Genomic DNA, 19699 nt, shown 5'->3' with positions numbered 1-19699 from the left:
ACATGACAAGGACACAAGAGCAGAGCAGGGAACTCAGGATATCACAGAGCAGCCTCAGAGCAGCAGGGAAAGGGGAAAAAAAAAAAGGGAAAATTACCCCAAAAATCTTTTCTGTTTGTAAAAGCTATAAAAACTAAGAACTGCTGCCCTTCCATAGAGCCAGAAAAAAAATCCTGGATCCCCTCCTGGCTGGGAGGGCTCTGCCTGACCCAGGAGTGACGCCGGCTGGAAAATCTGGAAATTGCAGAAATTTCCTTGCTCGGGAAACCGCGGAGGGAGAGGGAACTGCGGGAGTGCAGGGCTCCGATTCCCGGTGATTATTTCTGGATTTTTTTTTTCTAACATTATATTAAATATTTGGAATAAGCCAAAGAGTGTTTCCATTTTCAAGGCTATACCATCACAGGGTTGTTGCATCCTGTCTCATTTCTGCCATCCATTTATCCTTTCCTTGTATTTCTCCTCAAATATAAAACAAAAAAAAATCCCAGGATTTTTGTCAGGCAGCAGAAAAAACGAGCTGCGTGAAGCTCACAAAAAAAATAAAAATGTTCTGGAAGCACACTCCAGGCAGCATTCCCTCTGCAAATTCCAGCTCTAAAAGAAGAAATACCCTGAAATTATGGGAGGGAGGGAAGGGAATGATGCTTTTACTTCAATCAGCAGAGCTGAAGAATATAAAAAATTAATCTGTGTACACTTCAGCAATTTCCTAACTATAAAACCAGGAAATAAAGTCACAATTTATCCTGATTTGCAGAGCACCCAGGTTTCATAGCCTCCTGTGGAGTGTTTTCAGACGCTTTGCTTATATATCTTTTTAAAAATTAATATCAGCATATTTATTGATTTTAATCTGTCCAAAGTACCACCCCTGCCTCCCTGACCAATTCACAGATGTCTTTCCCTCCAAGGTGTTCCCTGTCCCCTATAAATTACCTCAGATTTTAAAAACAAAATGCTCCCTCTGTCCTCTCTAGTTTACCCCGCATCCCCCTCCCCAGAAAATGTTCATTCCATCCCTTACAGGTTTTATCCTTCAAATTTACCCTACCTGGCCCCTAATGATAAACTCAGTTTTACTCCCAAAAAAATCACCTTTTAATCGCCTCATTAACAATCTCCTATTAATTTGACATTAAAGTTTTATTTTCTCCAGCGCAGATAACTCAGATTGTAGCCCCAAAATGTTCATTTTATCCCTAAAATCTTCATTTTCTCCCCAAAATTCTCGAGATGACGTCGACTTGCAGTACCGACCTTCGCCACAGGGCGGAAGCACTGAGCGAGGGAAGCCACTGCGCATGCGCCGCTTTCTTTGTTTAATTAAGGATGGAGAGGGAATTCAGCTTTTTTTTTTCTGGGGATTCTGGTGGATTTATGGCTTGGTTTGGTTCGGTTTTTGTTCGTTTCGGAGGGGTTTTGTGTGGGTTTGGGTTTTGGTTTTTTTTTGGTTGTCGTACCACTGAGTCATGGGGAGGCTGCAGTTCCTCGTTTTCACCACGCGGTGGCAGCAGCGACTCAAGTCAAGCCGCGATCCCGGACTCGATCTTTCCTTTCCTTTCCAAGCCTTTTATTCTTTTAATTTATAAATACAGAAGTTATATTTGCTGTTTCAAACCCTACGGTTCTATAGACAGAGCTTTCTTATCTCCTAAAATCCTATCTATGGCACAGCAGACACGGCGATTTGTTTTGAAATCAATTTTTATCTATATTAATTTTGTCAGTATGTATAAAGATGAGGAACTTTAACAGTTTTTAGCATTTACACACACACACACACACACACACACACACACACACACACACACACACACACACACACACTCCCTGTGGGTTTTCAGGCATTTTTGAGGCTGTAAACTCCCTTTTTGCGAGTTCGTGAATTTGTGAATGTCCCCCTTGATTCCCTACTTATCCTTTCCCTTGTGCCACAATGGAGCTGGAAGTCAAGAGTGAAAATGTAAAGAGTGAACTGGAAAAACAAACCCAAATCTCAATAACTCACTGTACAGTAAAAAGATGTGGCTTTGCTCACATACATCCAGTAAAAATACTCCCTCTGTTTACATACATCCAGGAAAAATATTCCCTCTAGAGAAATCCTGGATTTCCTTTTGCATCACTGAACTGGCACAGCTGCAAACTGATGCAAATTAAATTTTTATCTCCAAAATACAGAGTTACCCTTCAAGGAGGGATTTTTGCGTTGTCATAGTTAGGACAGACCTCTGGCCAGCTGCTGATGTCCATTTGTTCTAACTCATGTGATTATCTTCATTAATTAGCATTCTATCCCTATTAGTCAATGATTTCTCACTCTCATCTTGCCCACATTCTTTAGCCCTTTAATCATCTTTTTCTCAGACGGGGACTTTCCAGTTTTCCAGCCCTTAATCCCTTCTGCATCTTCTGGTTCCTCCAGAGTCCTTGAAGGGCCATAAATTTACAATCCCAGATATCCAATCCTCCAGCTCCTTTTGGCTTTAATTGAGGCCTCCCGGGATTAATGTTGCAAAAATTAATATTTGGGTGATCTGGTGGTGAAGTAAAAACAACTTAAGCAGTGCTGGAGGCGATTGGGGGGGGGTCACAAAGCGGAGATTTTGGGGAAGGAGAGCGATCCCCGTTATCCCGAGCATCCCAAACACCGGGATCCGCCCGGGATGCACCGGGACCCACCCGGGACCCACCCGGGATCCACCCGGGATTCGGGACAGGACCGGGAAAAGGCCCTGCCCAGGTGGGTCCAGGCCTGGATCGCGGCATTCCCACAGGAATTCCCGGGAATAGCCCCGGGATCCACCCAGGATCCATCTGAGGTCCACAGGGATCCACCCGGGATTCGGGACAGGACCAGGAAAAGGCCCCGCCAGGCGGCTCTGGGCCCGGATCGCGGCATTCCCACGGGAACAGCCCCGGGATCCGCCCGGGATCTGCCGGGGATTCCCGACAGGACCGGGAAAAGGCCCCGCCCAGGTGGGTCCGGGCCTGGATTGCTGCATTACCACAGGAATTCCCGGGAACAGCCCCGGGATCCGCCCGGGAATAGCCCCGGGATCCACCCAGGATCCTCCAGGGTCCACCGGGATCCCCCCGGGATTCGGGACAGGACCGGGAAAGGCCCCGCCCAGGTGGGTCCGGTCCCGGATCGCGGCATTCCCATGGGAACAGCCCCGGGATGAGCCGGGATCGGGATCGGCTGCAGGGCCCGGCCCAGCCGCGGACACGGCAGCGGGAACGGAGCTTCCTTCCCAAATTCCTTCCCAAATTCCTTCCCAAATTCCTGAGGGAAAGCCTTGCCGAGGGGATTTGGGAGTTGGGAGGTGAAAACGTCACCGTGTGCTCCCTGTGTTAATAATTAGTCCTCACTTCCTCTGTTAGATGCAATGAAGGCATCCAAGGGCGGCACTGTAAATGTGGAGCAAACTTGAAGGAAAATGTGGGGAAAAGCCCAATTCAGGGCTGGGAGGTGCCTGGTACAGGTGTCCCAATCCCAATACAGCCCAGTACGGGTGTCCTAATCCCAGTACAGCCCAGTACAGGTGTCCCAATCCCAGTACAGCCCAGTACAGCTGTCCCAATCCCAGTACAGCCCAGTACAGGCGTGTCCCAGTCCCTGTACCACTTTCCCAGTCCCTGTCCAGCCCAGTACAACTGTCCCAGTCTTTGTGCAGCCCAGTACAACTGTCCCAATCCCAGTACAGCCCAGTACAGCTGTCCCAATCCCAGTACAGCCCAGTACAGCTGCCCCAATCCCTGTCCGGTTGTCCCAATCCCAGTACAGCTTTCCATTTCCAATACAGCCCAGTAGAGCTGTCTCAGCCCCTGTCCAGCTTTCCCAATCCCAGTACAGCCCAGTACAGCTGTTCCAATCCCTATACAGCTGTCCCAATCCCAGTACAGCTCAGTACAGCTTTCCCAGTCCCAGTACAGCCCGGTACAGCTGTCCCAGTTCCTGTCCAGCTGTCTCAGTCCTTGTACAGCTGTCCCAATCCCTGTCCAGTTGTCCCAATCCCAGTACAGCTTTCCCAGTCCCAGTAGAGCCCAGTACAGCTGTCTCAGCCCAGTTCAGCTGTCCCAATCCCAGTACATCCCAGCAGAGCTCTCCCAGTCCCTGCAGAGACCTCCAAAGCCAGAGCCACCTCTGCACGTGTGGTGTTCCAGGTGGGACATGCCACAGGATTTCCTGTGGGACAATGCTGCTTTCCCTTTTGCTCCCAGGATTCAGCCACCAGTGAGGGAGAGTTGCTACTTTAAAATTAAAAAAACCAAACCCAAAACAGTACAGGAAATATGAATATTAAAATGTCACAGGAAGACTGAAACCTTAGACTCTGAGGTGACATCCGAGGTAGAAGAGTTCAGGTTGTAGGATCCATGGAAATGCAGGGATACACGTGGGTGCATCCCAGGATTTTCTGAGCAGCCTCAGTGGTGATTCCCTGCCTGCAGCACCATGAATTATGCAGGTTTTTATCAGGTTAGTGTGTGTGTGTTGACACGGTGTCATCCCAGATTCTTAATCAAGATGCCAGGGAAGATGGAGCCCCTGCCCCTTGAGGCTTCATTAGCTGTGCCCATAATCTGATCACAGAGTTATTACAGTTCTGATCAAGGTTAATTCTGGGAATTCCAGCCTGTCACTCAAGCACGAGGTCCCCCTGATGACACAGCTCTCGTGGTGGGCTTTGAGTTGGCTGCTCCTCCACAGGAGCACTTGGGAATTCTGCAGGAGTTTGTCCTTGCTCTGCTGCTCTGTCCACACACTGGTTAAGGTTTTATTATTTTTGCTCTTTTTTAGTGATTCAGGATTTAAAAATCCCTTTTCCAAAACTCCTATAATATTACAGTTCCTCTTATTTTGAGGAAAAAGAAAAACCTATAAAGGTTATAATGAGGGATTTTAACACTAATATAAAGTGACAGTTCTTACTAAGGTTTGATGATTTTATGCCAATAAAAGCACAAGCTTAAAGCCATTTATTTATGATTGATTTTAGCACTGATGAATAGAGTAACACATAATACCTTCTATTATATAGGGTCTGGAATAATTTTGGTTTTAGTAGCTTGATTTTCTATGAACTCTTTTGCTTTTTTTACTTTATTCTTCCACTCATGCTGACCTTTTTAGATAAATACCTTCCTTTCTAGGCTAGGTGGAAAAAATTATTCACACCAGAGGCCATCCAGACTGCACAGCCAATTTATTCTCTAGTAAACCCAGTCATTTATGCAGCTTGATTTGTTTTCCACATGAGAATATTCCTGTTTCCCAGGGTTTTGAAGCTTACTCTGAAAATGGCACCTTTTAAAATCAATTCTCCTTAAGCCTCTTTAACCATTGGTTTGGTGCTATGCGTTTATAGACCTAGATATTATTTAATAATTTTTTTTATAACAAACTAAGCACATAGGATGATGTGCAACTGCAGAGTGTCCTCAGCAGTCACAAATCACTCACCATAAAGAAGTTTCCTTTCTGCCCCTTTCTAGTCCTGCAGAATTTGTGTCTCCTTGCATTGAACAAAATGCACATCACCAGCCCTGACACCTGCAGAGTTCTGTTTTATTGAGCAATAACTTAATGTCAAACCAGCTGCCAGAACTCACAGTTTGCACAGTTCTCAGAGAATTGTGGAGGGATCCCTCGGGATGGGCTCTGTCAGTCCATCCAATGCCTAAATGAGGATTTCATTTCACCACAGCAGCCACTTCCACTGAATTCCTCACTAGAGCTACAAAAGAGGTCAAATATTGTCAAATATTGTACAGAGAGATGCGTCTAAATCGCATTAATATTAATTAAGACACCACAATTATGAAGAAATGAAATTCAGTTGGTAAGGAGTTGATGAGCAATCTATTTTAACAAAATCAATTTAAAATAAGCATAGTCCTGTAGAGCGCCAAGAATGAGAGAATTCATTCAAAATCCGGAAAACTGCTTCAGCATCAAAGCTCATTTTCCTCTCTGAAAGCAATGCTAAGGCCATGGAAATGTGGATTTCTGACAGGATGGGTTTTGTTTCCTTGTTTGAGAAAGCTCTGGGGGCTTGCAGAGTTCAGTAGCATTGAAGCCTCATCACAAAAAATTCAGACAGACAAGTCCATTCCCAGATTCAGTGATGTAATTGAGTAAACTCTGCTGTAAATTAAAAAGCTCCAGGAGAAACACTGATTAAAATGGTATCTGGCAGTTTTTCATTTGGCAATCAAATTATACCAGAGGACTAATCAAAGCAAGATACCTACATGATCTACATCTGTATTTATAACATTTTCATCAGCTCTGAAATGTTAACCCGTTTTGAAATTCAGCTTGTGATCACTCTTGTTTTGCCTGTACTGACAGGCATCCTAAGGAATCCTAGAAATTCAGATTTTTTTTTTTTCCCTGATGATTCTTCAGCTGGATGGAAACTCATTTCTTCCCAAGCTTTACAGAAATTCTTATCCAAAGTGCTGGAGGCTGTAGGAAATGCAGTATCTTGTCTCCTTGGAGACCATAAAAGAGCTGTTTGTGTGAGCTGAACACACCACACAAATGACAGGCCTGGGTTCTGACCAGAGCCCAAGGGTGTAAATCCAGGGTTTCTTCAAACTTTTACTAATTCTGCCAGGAAGAAAACTGTAGGAAGAAAAAAAAATTATCCTAGCTCATATCAAGAAATTGTCTGCAGTTATCCCAACATTTTTCTTTTTTGAAGCATTTCCTGTCTCTTTAGAAACAGCACTGAATGTTTTGCATGGATTTAGTGAAGAGAGGATTTTAGAAAGGCTCTTTGCTCACAAAGTAAAAAAGAAATTTTTTTAGCAGGAAAATGCTCTTGTGCTTAAGGTTGAAGGGAGATGGGAGTGGGGAACAAATGTCATATTCAAGGTCTGTGGAGGAGCTCATCCCAGGTGTTTGACACTGAAGGATAAAAGTTAGTTCTTCACACCCATAAAGTAAAAATTCGTGGATATTCAAGATTTTCTTGCAGGCCTCTCTTGGCTTTTCCAGCTATTTGTCTCATTTTGCTGGGGATGAAGCAACAGGGACTGTTCTCCCCTGGCTTTGGGTGCAACCTCCTGGCCAGTGCAGAATTAGGAGGTGAAGTTCCCACTTTTGCTTTCCAGCAGCTGATGGATGCACCAGAGCCAGGCTGGGGGCTCACCTCACACAGCTCCAACCTTTGGAACTGCTCCAGCTGCACCTGTAAGAGCCTCTCTGCCACGTTTCTCATTAGTGAAAACATTCTGTTTCCTGACCACATGCATTTTGTGGGGCTTTATTAGAGTATGGACAGCAATTGGTTTGGAGAAAAAGATGTAGGAGTCTAAATTATTACTGAGCTAGTGAATGGCAAAGAGAGAAACTCACTCATTGCTGTTTATTTATTTATTTTTTTCCCATTCAGATGCATCACTGTGCATGTAAAACCCACGTGCAGAAGCCATGAATTCCAGAAAATTACCCTCAGAACCAAGGAGAGTTTTTGCTGCTGCTAAAGCTCCCAGCCAGCAGCCATCTCGCATCCTGGTGGTGGATGTCACCTCCCCTTCCTGGGCCAGCACCTGCTCTGTGCTCTCTGAGGCTCTGGAGAATGTCCTGTGCCTGGCATGTGGCCTGGCAGGACCCTGCAGAGTGCCCCTGCTCAGCCTCTACGTGGTGCAGCCCCAGCAGGAGTGTCTGCTGCCTTTCACGGTATGCTGCTGCTCAGGGGAAAAAAAAAAATTAAAAAAATTATGATTTCTGTCTAAATTTATAGCTGAAAATCTGCATACACGTTTATATCTGAAAACCAGCTGTTCTCAGAATGATCGTGTCACGGCGAGGTGAATTTTATGAAAGGATAAAGTTTAAAAGGAGGAGTCAAAAAAATCATTTTTGATCTGTGAACCTGATAAATTAGGTTTTGTGCTCTTCCTTCCTAGAATGTGTTTTGGAGCATCTGTTTCACCTTTCATGTGCTGCTTCTCTGTCAGAATTATCACACACAACTCGAGCTGTAATAATTTGGACACTGGATAAATATTATTAATGTGTGAGAGGTTCTAGATATTGAAGGGGAAAGGTGCAGAGTTAAACATCTGTGCTGAATTTGAGAAACATCCTGAAATCACAGAATTATCTGGAAAATCCTCTAAGACTAAATCCAATTCTAAACCCAGCACTGCCAAATCCACCACTTAACCATGTACCTGAGTGCCACATCCACACAGATTTTAAATGTAGAGATCTAAGTCAGTAAGAAAAAATCTTGCTCTCATTTAGGGCTCTGCAGAGGAATAAATGTAGGTGGAGAATGAGTAGCAGTTCTGCAGTAATAGTTTGGGAATATAAATATGCATCTTAACGTTCACAGGAATTTTTGAAGCCATCCTGTTAGAAACAATCACACTGAGCAGTCCCATTTACACAACATCACTGTAAACACACAGGATTAACCCTTCCACTTTATACAGCGATGGTGGAAACATTCTGAAAAGTTTTGTCAAGTCTTGACACCTTGAGAAAAATTTTAAAACAAGAGTAAATTAGCAAACGTGATCTGCAAGAAGACTCTGGTTAATGCTGATGTTTATTTTGTAGAAAAGGTTATGCATAATGTGACAAGGACAATCTTTTGACTGCTGCTCATGATCAGCTGTCTTTTTTATTTAAACAACAATTCCTCATTTTGATGGTCACAGTTTTTAAAGACAGAGGAGCCCTTAGATCACTGTTTTGTTTTCTTCATATCACAGGATATTATATTTCATCAAAGTACCCCTATCTCGTTAAAACTTCCTTCCAGAAAGCCAACTAGCTTTGATCTAAAGACAAGATGGGTGATCAAGTGCTTTTCTTGATAATTTCACCCAGTGGTTAATAATTGTCATTGTGAAACCTGTACCTCGTTCCTAATTTGCATTTACTTGCTTTATCTTCCATGGATTTCTTAATATATTTACTTTTCTGGCTAAATTGAAGAACATGCTTGTATTTTATCCTTTCTTCCTTTAAATAGAAGTAAGTCCCTTCTCTGTTCTGGCTGGTAAAACAAGAACAAATTATAAGTTTAACTGCAAAACATTTTTACAATAATTTTAATAATTTTCAAGCCATTCTTTGTATTCACTCTGCTATTTTTTTTTTTTGGGTGCTACATTCCAATGGTAGACATCAGCTGCTGTACTGAAAGGTGATTTTCAGAGCTGTGTTAAAGGGTGCTTGTTAGACAAATCATGAAGTCAGGAAAGCCCCAGAGCTGAAAATAGAGATGGGGAGAGTACATGGGGAAGTGTCACACACACTTGCCCTGGTTTTAATCTCCTCTCAGTGCTTGTTTATGGTCTCTGTTCCCACTGCTGTCCCCAGCAGGAGAGTCCATAAAGCTTCCCTGGAAAGGGCAGGGAGGGCAAAGAAAGAGAAGCCAGACTGAAAGTAGGTAACTGTGGGGGACAGCAAATGATGACAAGATAAGAAATCAGCATTTAAGCATCAAAAAAATGTAATGTGGGACAGAGTGAGGACTGAGCAGAGCCTTTGCAGCTTCCCACTGAAAGGCCACCCTGCAAACCCATGGCTCAGGGGTGTTTCAGTGACTCAGAGCTCCACAAATCCTGAAACAAATAAGTGAAATGTTCACCTGCTGCCTCTTCACTGGGGAAGGCAGCAATGTCTTGAATTGCTTTAAATAAATTTGGTAGAGTTCACTCAATGCCTTTCCTGTGGCCCCAATGTTCACCTGCTGGCTTTGTCTCAGCTCTGAGTTTTTAGTGAGGCTCAGGTGAGCTGACATCTCTGTGACCACCAGCATTCCTCCACATTATGGAGAGCCATTCCATGCTCTTTACCAGCCTTTCCTGCTCCTTGAACCTTGTTTTGCAGCAAGTGAAAGAAAACTTTGCCCGAATTCAAGCCTGCATTTCGGAGCTCCGCTCGCTCCCAGCTGAAGGCTCCTTCCCCCAGGGAGGGAATGGAGTGGTGCAAGCTGTGCAGGATGGATTGCAGCAATTCAAGCAGTACAGCAGGCACACAGCAGCAGGAAGCTCCACAAATAGTTCTGTTGAGGTAAGAAAATGCTGGGAAGGGAGTGGGAGCCATCCCACATCGTTGTGCTTTATAAATGTGTATTTCGTGTGCAGTGGACGTGCAGAAAAAATTAGATATTCAGCACTCTGGTTGTTACAGAAATCCACTGTCCAGAAGTCCTGAAGGAAGATAGCAAGTCATCAAATCCCTCAGGATATTTGGAAAAGGGGACATTTCTAGGGAAAGCTGTCCTGGTCCAGGATCTGATAGATTTTGGTGGACACTGGTGGCTGTGTGTGTTTTCAGCTCTAAATGTGTTTTTGCATAAAAGGGAGGGAAGCTGCTAACAACACATGAGAACAGACGTGTGAGTGCAGAAAGCAGAGCAAGGTTCACAGGAGGAAGTGTTTTTTTAAGCAGTATCAACTGACATGAAAGGACAGGGAGTTATGGAGGGGAAAGGACTCACACAGAAATGGTGTTTTCCTCTAGACAGCAGAAAATATCAGCTCCAAAAAATCTTGCATTTCAGATTTCCCAGGCTCAGGATCCACCTGCCAGTCATAAAAAACAAATTGAGATTCCCACAAGTGAAATTTTCCAAGTCTTTCTGCTTTGTTTAGGTCCTTAAACCCTTCCAGAGTCACACTGTGATCAGGCTGCAATGGAGACTCACTCCCAGTGTCTGCCCAGGAAACTTTTCTACTGATTTTTCTGTTTTTTCTTGGGGCTTTAAGGTATTTTTCCTGACATTTGAAAGGTGATTTGTGCTTTAACTCTAAAGCTGAGGGTTGGAACAAATAGACCATGCTTTGGAGACAAGACCTTTTTTGACATACAACAAAATCCAGGATATTTTCTAGTATACTTGAAGGAACAAGCTACATTAAAAATTAAGTTAGTCCATGGATATAAGGAGTTTTTACTCCCCTAAGCAATCCTTGTTCCTCTAGATTATGCAATTTTATTGTACTTCTCTTTGCAAGAGGATGTAAGACATGCTGCAGGGTCAGGCTCTGATCACTGACAGGCAGGAGGGAGTTTTACCCTTACAAAAGGCCAAAAAAAAAGTTTTTAAAAAAGGCCTCTTTCTGCTTCAGATACTTAAGTGATTGCAATTTCCCCCTGCAATCACAAGCATTTTTTTATGCAGAGTAAGTTGAATTTTTGTTTCCTTTTCTCAGTATCAGACCAAAACCGGGTGGTGAGACTCACACCTACTGCTGCTCTCTTTGGAAATATCTTTAGGATAGACTGTATATGTTAAAAAATATATCAAATTCCCATTCAGCTTTCAAGGGAGAAGGCCAAGTTTAGTCTGTCTGAACTGTAATTAATGTACAAGTCCCTTCTTACACACACTCAGTGATCACAAGTGCAAAGCACAGAGCAGAAAACCTGTACGTGTTCCTCCAGTGAACCTCTCAATCATATTGGCTTAAATGTGAGCCAAAGCTCAAAAAAAATTGCTTATAAATCTGCTTTGGAATAGGTGAGATATTTCAGCAAGACTTCTACTCAACATCATCACCTCTCAAGAGAGAATTGGGCTAGAGGCAGCTTCTTCATGCTCTGAGTTGTGTTTCAGATCACAGTTTTGACCAGCCAGCCCAGCAGAGAAATGGTAAAGCAGCTGGAAAAGAAGTTACAAGATGTAGACCTGGTGAGCCTGAGAAGAATACAGGTCATTGAGGTTCTGAAGAGAGATTTCCAGCAGCCTGAGGACGTGGAGCAGTGTGTGCCAGCAGAGGAGCCCAGCACTGGTGAGTGGGAGGCATTTTTAGGGAAGTTTTGGTTTTGGGCAGCACGACAGCCACTGGTTCTTGCTCTGGTCCAACATCTGTCACTTCCCTTTGGGCCATTGAATGTCCCTTAGGTCAGTGGGAACTGCTGTGCCTGCAGGAAGTTTGCACCACAGAATTTCTCTGGGGCTTGTAGAACTCACAGACCTCGGGTGTCACTTCAGCTCTTGGTGTTGTTTGAAATTCATCTGTGACACAGCTTCACTGTGGGGGAATAAAGAGAAAAAGGCATTGAGTTATGGGGGTAACACACTCTGAGTAATGATTTATAAAAAGTTTATAAAGGTACTAAAATTTATTCCAAATATGTATGGTTTATAGTTTCTTCATCCTACCCTACGTCCCAGTTTCAATAATATATTTTAAAAATTTATTAGTAATTATATCCAGTTTATTAAAGGAGAAGCAGGGGATAAGGCTTTTCAGCCTTTCCTTTCCTTCCTCTCCTTTAAATCTGTTTCCTAAAAAAATCCCATTCAAAAGTTTTCTCCCAAATTTATCCTAAACCAAAACAAATACATAATTAACAAATACATAATAAACACATGTTAAAATTACTGTAATCCCCTAAGTTTAAATAATAAAAAACTCCTAATGTTCCCCCCAAAAAAACAGTTTTCAAAAATAAACTTTTATTTAAAATATTATAATCTTTAAAGTGTGCCTCGTAAGTTAATATAATCCTCAATAATAATTATAAAAACTGTTAGTAAAAAAAATAAATTACATAATAATCAAATTTCCATTCTCCCTAATAACTAATCACTATAACATCAAAACCACAAGAAAAGTTGTGAAAAAATCTCCATAAACTAAAAAAAAAAACAACTCTTCTTCCAAGTAAATAAATAAAAAAACTATTTTAAAAATAGTAAACTAATAATTGGTTTTGTATGTTTCAGTGTAGGTTTTCAGTCTGAGCATGGAGAAAAGCAGCAGCAGTAAGCAGGAACTGTATCAAAGACAAAAAAAAACCTAATTAAAGCTAATTAAGAGGCTTGGTTAGTGACAGTAACTCTTTCCAGAAATGTGCAGCTGGGAGAGAGGATGAAAATTATTTCTGTTTTTTACTGAGGGACAGGCAGTGTTATTTGTCTCTTGCCTGTTCATTTATTTCGTGGTTGCAGTAACAAATTTCTGCTCAATTGTCACAGCAGGGACTGGGAATCCTGCAGGGAAGCCTTGGAAGGCTCAGCTCCACAGAGGAGGAAATGTTCTGTGCTTCTCTTTTAGGGAAGGCAAAACCCCACCCATAATATTTTTAAAAGTGGATTTTTTTTTGTGTAGCCCTTTCACCCAGTAAATGGAATGAAAACATAAATGTGGGCATAAAGGCCATTGAAATGTCAAGTGATGAAATTCTAATTTTCTGAGTAGATGAACTATGAAAAGCAAGAGGGGATGAATAGGTGAGATAATTGGAAAAATTAGCCAAACTGGTTTATGATACCCACTGGAGCTCCCTTTTTCTGTTTCAGAAAAAAAAAATCAATTTTACTACAAAAAAATTACAGTGAATTTGCAAGATCCATCATACAGGAAATGCAAGATTAGTGCTGTGTTGAACTAGAAAATAAATATTGTGCTGCAGCATTTAATCAAGAGCTTCATTTCACTGAGGATATTTCTTCCATTCGTTTATTTAGGGGTTATTTGAACCTACTTACATTTTTAATATCCAGAGCAGAATATCCCTTCCATAGGCTCATTCCCAGGTTAGTGCAGCTGGAAAAGACTTCAGTAGTTTGAAAACCCCACGTTGGCAAATCTTAGAACAGCTTTGAAAAAGCTCAGATCTCAGAACCAGAGCAAACTGATTTAACTAAACCCCATGGACAGCAGGACATTTGAGGTGGGAATAATCAGGGGCAGTAACCAACAGGATGCTTGGCCTTTTTATTATTATTATTATTATTATTATTATTATTATTATTATTATTATTATTATTTCTCTTCCCCTGGCCCATTCCACTCCCTGAAAGCAGCTGAGCCTTGCCAGATCTTTTGCTAACAAAGGTTAATATTTGCATGTGCTGGAGATGACTGCCCCCAGCTCTTTCTGTCTGATAAAAACAAAAAACAAGTCGTGCAGATAAAGCACTAATGCCTTTTTTTATGGCCACAGCCCATTTCTGCAAGCCCCAGGGCTCTTTTCTCTTTGTGGCTTTGCTCTCCAGGAAGTTTGAGACCCCATGCAAAGGAGATGCTGGCTGCTTTTCCTCATGAATGCAGTGAATTTCTTTTAAAATTGTGTAAGGGATTAAAAATCTCTTACAGAGGAAATAAATAAAAAACAACAGGGAAATATTTACTGAGAGAAGAACTAAAGCATTTACCAGCCCCAAAACACAAATAATTCCCTTTGTCAGCTGTGTTTTGCTGTTTGTAAAAGTCAATTAAATGAATTTCCTGGTGTTTTGTCTTTTGAGCTGTTAATGCTCTCTTCAGTGCACATCCCTGAGAGAAACCCAAATCTAAAATCTGTAGGAAAGTCATCCAAAACAGGATCATCCTGCAGCAGTGAATTCTGCAGGGAAATGGGAGCAAGACTCAGTGTCAGGGCAAGGGGATGGCAGTGGGAACAGCTCAGTTCATGAAGAACAGCTTCTAACTAAAAAAAAAAAAAAAAAAAAGAACCAAAAAAATAGTAAAGAACTTTTTTAAAAAAGGAATTAAATGTCCTGGCAGCCAGGGAAGATGATAAGGAAAGTTTTTTAGTATCAAGGGCAGTGTGAAATATCTCCTGGTGTGAGTGGGAGTCGAATCTGCTTTGCTACAGAGACACAACCAACATAATCTCTTCCTCAGAGCTGGGAGGTGGGGACAGTAAAAAAAAAAAAAAAAGTGTGTCCTGCAGAGCATTTGAAGAATCACAATCATTACAGTAGTCCTGGATTATTTGCCAGCTAGAAATGAATCCATTTCTGGAGGTTTTTCTTTTGTTTTGGGTTGTTTTGCTTTTTTGTTGGTTTTTTTGGGGGGGGGTTTAATACGTAAGTGTCATTATTGCCAAATGGCATTAGAAATGCTAATGCATAAAGAAGAGATTTCTCAGTGTAGATGGATGCAGCACTGTTTTTTAAACCCCCTGCTGGCCTGGTAAACACAAGGGGGGAAAAAGGCTATTTCTGCTATTTATTCATCTTCTCAGAAAGCCTTTCCACATCCTGGCTGTATGGTAAAGCTATTAGTGCTAGCAGACTGTACCTTCTGTGTTTACAAGTGGTTATGTTGCATGTCTTATGCAATTTGCAAATTGATTATTTTTTCCTTCACTTTATTTTATTTATTCCATTTTCTTTTTCTTTATCTGATGGACTTCAAGCTAGCTTCTCATCTGGATGCACCTTTGAGGTATTTTTTGTGGGTGGTTTTGGGGTTTATTTTGGGTTTATATTGTTTATACCCTGCCTAACTCTCCTGTCCAGCCTACATTTCCCCATGCTTAAAAGTTGTTGCTACATCACACCACATTTGTCTGCACCTCCAACAAAGGACTTTAATAATTGCTGGGTATGAGAAACCAGAGAAATCTTTTTGATGGCTGAAAATATTGGTGCTTTTTCACCTATTTTTTAACTTTTTCCTGCAGATATGGCAATCCTGGGAATGGACATCGAGGTGCAAACTGTAGAGGACAATGTCATCAGCCTGGAGATGCTGTTTAAAACGTGGCTCCATGACCATGGCACAGAGAGGGAACAGCTCCATCTCCTCCTTCCCTCAGGAAGTTTTGGCCACTCTGCTGCACCCAAAAACACCTTAAGTATTTCATTTTCTCTCCCCTCTGCTCCCCTTCAAGGAGCTCCTGAATCCCTCATCCAATATTACTTAATAATTACAATTATTACAATTATTAAATATTACCCAGGATTGTGCTATGGGCACTTTCCCTCTTATTTAGAGACCCAGGTGAGGTCTGGGGATAACTTGGAAAATCCTCAGCTGCTGCTTTGCTGCTGTGGCTGCTGAGGCTGCAATTGTTTCCAGTCTGCAGCAAAAATGTGCCTGGAGGGGCATGTGAATTTACAGCCATGTGGTCAAGGTAAAAAGCATCTGGAGCGTTGAATAGCCCTAAAAATTGTGTTCAAAACCAAGAGTCTGTGCCAGGGCTGCACTTAAATAAAAGCTGTTTTGCAGAGGGACTTGGGGATAGGTTGATGCATTGTGCCAGGCTTTAGTGTTTTCCTTCCCCAACAGTTGCTAGAAAACACTGATTTTTAAGTGCTTTGAGCATGTCATGTGCTAAACATTGCCAATCCCAGTGACCCAAACCATTCTCCTCCTCCCAGTGTGCCTGAAGTGTGATTTGCAGGAGAGGCTGCTGGACCCAGGCCGGATTTCAGGGCCAGCTGAAGGCACTGGGAGAGCAGCAGATCCCAGTTCTCCCTGGCACGTGGCAGCCTGGCCATCCACAGCTCTGCACAAACTCCGGGTGCTGAAGTGAGTGCTGCTCCTTGTCTTCCACTGGCTAACTGGGAGAAGGGGTAAGAAAAGCTTCACTTTCCTGTGTTACATCATCGTGGGGCCTGCTGACATCACCAGGGGGCTCTGAGGTGCTGGTGAGCCAAATTCTGGTGTGAAAAAACCCCAATTCCATCACTCTTCCTCTCGTGGAACAGCACAGCCCACGTGCAGACCACAGTCATACCTGGTGTCACCACAGCACTCAATGAGTGTCACACCACAGGTGTCATTCATGCAAAAATTCTTTCACCCCAGTGAAATGTTTTATTGCAGTAATTCTGCTCTCTCATTACCTAATGAGGCCACAGCAATTAACTGGATGTCAGAGCCTAAGCAAAGCCTCACAGCACTGTGATTTTACCAAAGAATTCACTTTTCTGGCAGCAGTTCATGAGCAGGGATGCTCTCCAGTGTCTTTTCTGAGATGTATTTCTAGGAAAAGACAAGTGTAATTTCTAAGCTGTGCAGTTGTTCTTACAATGATGATAACATGAGCTGTATCCTGGCAGGGCTCTGAAGTCTGAAGGAGTTTGTGAGTCTGTACTCTATGGGCTGCCCTTCATCATCAAGCCCACGAGCTGCTGGCAGCTGGACTGGGATGAACTGGAGACAAACCAGCACAGCTTCCATGCTTTGTGTCACAGTCTCCTGGTGAGTGTGTGAAAACTGTAGTGTGATGTGGGGAAAGGAACAGTGAGTGCACACCTTGTAACATCTGTCTGGCTGCACCAGGAAACATTTTAAAAGCTGCAACTTCATCTCATGGGCCAGAGTTGGGCTTGTAAATCCTTCCATCTGCTGGAAAGGTGCTACAGCTCATCAGATCTTAGGGAAGACCCTCAAACCTGTGAGAAATTAATGTTTGGAGGTGTGAAGTGCAAATGCCAGGGTTGGAGTTAGACTTGTGACTTTCACAGCAAAAATAATTAACCAAGGCTTGGAGTATGGAGAAGCGGCTGTTACTAACCGGCCATAAAGCAAAATTGGGTGTTTTTCTTAAGAACTGACTTGCTAAAAAACAAAAGAAAAGCCATACTGTCCTCAGCCCTGCTGCAGAAGTTTCCTTTCCCTGACGTGTGAGTGTGCAGTGCTGAAGGAAGTGGCTGTTGCCTGTTGTTCACACCTGGATTTTGCCCTTTAGAAAAGGAAGTGGATGCTCTTGGCCAGGCATGAGCCCCAGAACACTGGACCGAACTGGAACGTGGTGGTGCATCCCTACTTTGTCATCATCCCCTCTGACTCTGCCACTCTCCTGGTGAAAGCTGTGGCCATCAGAGAGCTCCTGCTGCCATCAGCCTTCCCAGCCCTCCTGGCTGAACACCCGGAGCGAGTCAGGGGCCCCATCGAGGTGAGTCACTCATTATCAGCTCTCGTTATCACCTCAGCAGATAAAGAGAGAAGGAAATGGCTGTGACAATCTCTAGTGACAGCTGGAGTGTGATAGAGCACTCCAAAACTCCTTCCCAGCAAACACCTGTCCTTTGGAGCACTGTTGTGTGTCTGCTGGAGGGAAGAGGCCTTTGTGAAGCACAGTTGAGGGTGACAGTGGCCAGAAGGGGTGCTCCAGCTTGTTGGTTTATTCTGGGCATGGGAAAGGGTAGGACTGCATCCTGCAAGGGAATGTTGAAACCCATTAGCATCTATTTGGAGATGCCTCTTGTTCTGTACACAGCTAAGAGTGCTCCTTATGGGTTGCAGCACAGCCAAAAATCCCTTTACCTTTCACTGCACGGTGGCTTGGAGTGTCTACAACACTGTCAAAAAAAAAGAAACCTGAAAAAAAACCCAAAAAACCACAAACACACAAACCCCACAGCCTTTACCTGTCACATCCTGTAGCAAACTCAACTTCTTTCTTCCAAGTAGAGCGCCCTGAACAATCTGGAAGTGGAAGTTGCTTACAACCCCTTGCACCTGAAGAGCAACCTCTACAAACACCTGAAGAGTTCCTTGTACAAACCTCCACACCGGCAGCAGCCCCAGCCCCGGGAGCAGCGCCCAGAGAGGCACCAGCCCAGGCAGGTGAGTGAGTCCCTGTGTGTGAGCAGCCTGGATGGGCTCTGATGTCCCCTCCTGCTCAGATTCCTGCAGGGGAACTGCAGGCAGCTCCCTGTGCCCTGCAGGGGCTGGATGTAGCCAGCACCTCCTCCCACAAGGATTTGCATTTTGTCTCTGTCTTGCAGCCTCAGAGCAGAGCCAAAGCTGCAGTGGCTCCCCTGCTGATGGCTCCTTCTCCCCTCCAAACGTTCAGACCAGCAGCAACAGCCAGGAGAGGCTCCTGTGAGGGCTCCCTGCTCCCCAAGGAGTACGAGGAGTTCCTGCAGTGAGCAGCAGGACCTGCCCCTGGGCAGGCACAGGTCCTGGCTCAGCAGCTGGCCGGATGTGGTCAGGCAAGACACCGAGCTTGGCCTTGGTCAGGCAAGCACTTCCCATCGTTTGTTCCTCCTTGTTGTTGTTTCACCGTTGTGTTCGTCACCAAGCCAGTTCTGCAGGAAGTTTGCAGCTCAGGGACCCTCTGTCCAGAGATCCAGCTGTCCCCTGCAGCAGCAGCACCACGTATTTCCTGTTCTTGCCAGCACACGTCACCAGCCTACCTCAAATTTGGGTTTCTGATTTGGGCAAGCACAGGCCACAGATGACAGATCACTGTCAGAGGGAGCAGAAAAGCTGCAGGCAGGGCAGGGAGGAAATCAGACAGACAAGGCAGGGCAGTCACGCTGAGCTGCCCTCATCCCACAGCAGCAGGTTCAGTGGGGTGGTTGAACAGGAATGAAAATTGGATTTAATTTTAAAGCCTAGAGTTCTGCTCTCACAGATAATCTGGTTGCTTGCAAAATTTGCCTTGCTGTCCAACGCCCTAGTTCATGAAGGGGGTTGTAGTAAAAGCCAAGCCAGAGCAATTCCAGAGAATTCCTGCCCAGTTGCCAGCCTGGTTTTCAGTGCAGGTGTAAGGCAGGTGTGGTCTCACTGAGCCCCTGATGCCAAGCACCAGCAGAGTTTGTGTTCTACTTACTTGGTTCTGAAAAGCTGTTTCAAAATAAAGTTATCTTCCATGGAATTCACTCTCTGCCTATGGTTTCTGACATATCCAGCACTGCTACCCCAGCACTGACCTGTGCTTCCTGGGAAACAGCTGCAGGGGAGCAAGGGGCATGAGGCAAGTTCCACAATCCCATCAGAGCCATCTCTTCTCCCTGGGATCCCAGCTCTGACAGGCCCAAAGGCAAGGGCTGGCTCTTCCCATGCCGAGCCATCTCATCAGGCAGCTGCTGGGGCAGACACCCCTGCAGGCACAGGGATTGTTGGCTGCAGGAAGGAGCCAAGGAACACACAAATGACCCAGCCTGGCACCTGCAAACCAACCGACAACATAAAAATGATAAAATCGGGTTTAGGGAGGGGGCAGCAGGGAGGCAACAAA

The 19699-nt window shown here is 44.0% G+C and overlaps 1 protein-coding gene across 1 annotated transcript; it reads left to right on the top strand.

Moving 5' to 3' along the window:
- Positions 1-7386: 7386 nt before the first annotated feature.
- Positions 7387-19300, top strand: M1AP (meiosis 1 associated protein). Its single transcript, XM_014876239.2, has 9 exons — positions 7387-7696; positions 9866-10048; positions 11598-11772; positions 15404-15577; positions 16104-16254; positions 16788-16929; positions 17420-17626; positions 18145-18300; positions 18462-19300. Exons 1-9 carry the CDS (start codon positions 7448-7450, stop codon positions 18603-18605), a joined length of 1581 nt encoding a protein of 526 aa, XP_014731725.1. The 5' UTR covers positions 7387-7447; the 3' UTR covers positions 18606-19300.
- Positions 19301-19699: the final 399 nt, after the last annotated feature.

The sequence above is a fragment of the Sturnus vulgaris genome, chromosome 4 (genome assembly GCF_052056855.1).
Source record: "Sturnus vulgaris isolate bStuVul1 chromosome 4, bStuVul1.hap1, whole genome shotgun sequence".
Taxonomy (NCBI): domain Eukaryota; kingdom Metazoa; phylum Chordata; class Aves; order Passeriformes; family Sturnidae; genus Sturnus; species Sturnus vulgaris.
Note: the sequence above shows the minus strand (reverse complement) of the source record. Positions and strands in the feature narration are given on the sequence as shown.

Bases quoted from the DNA above. Each gene is read 5' to 3' on its own strand.
- M1AP (XM_014876239.2), top strand. From the start codon at position 7,448: ATGAATTCCAGAAAATTACCCTCAGAACCAAGGAGAGTTTTTGCTGCT. The intron at 7,697-9,865 runs GTATGCTGCTGC...CTTGTTTTGCAG, and splicing joins AGTGTCTGCTGCCTTTCACG to CAAGTGAAAGAAAACTTTGC. The intron at 10,049-11,597 runs GTAAGAAAATGC...GTTGTGTTTCAG, and splicing joins CCACAAATAGTTCTGTTGAG to ATCACAGTTTTGACCAGCCA.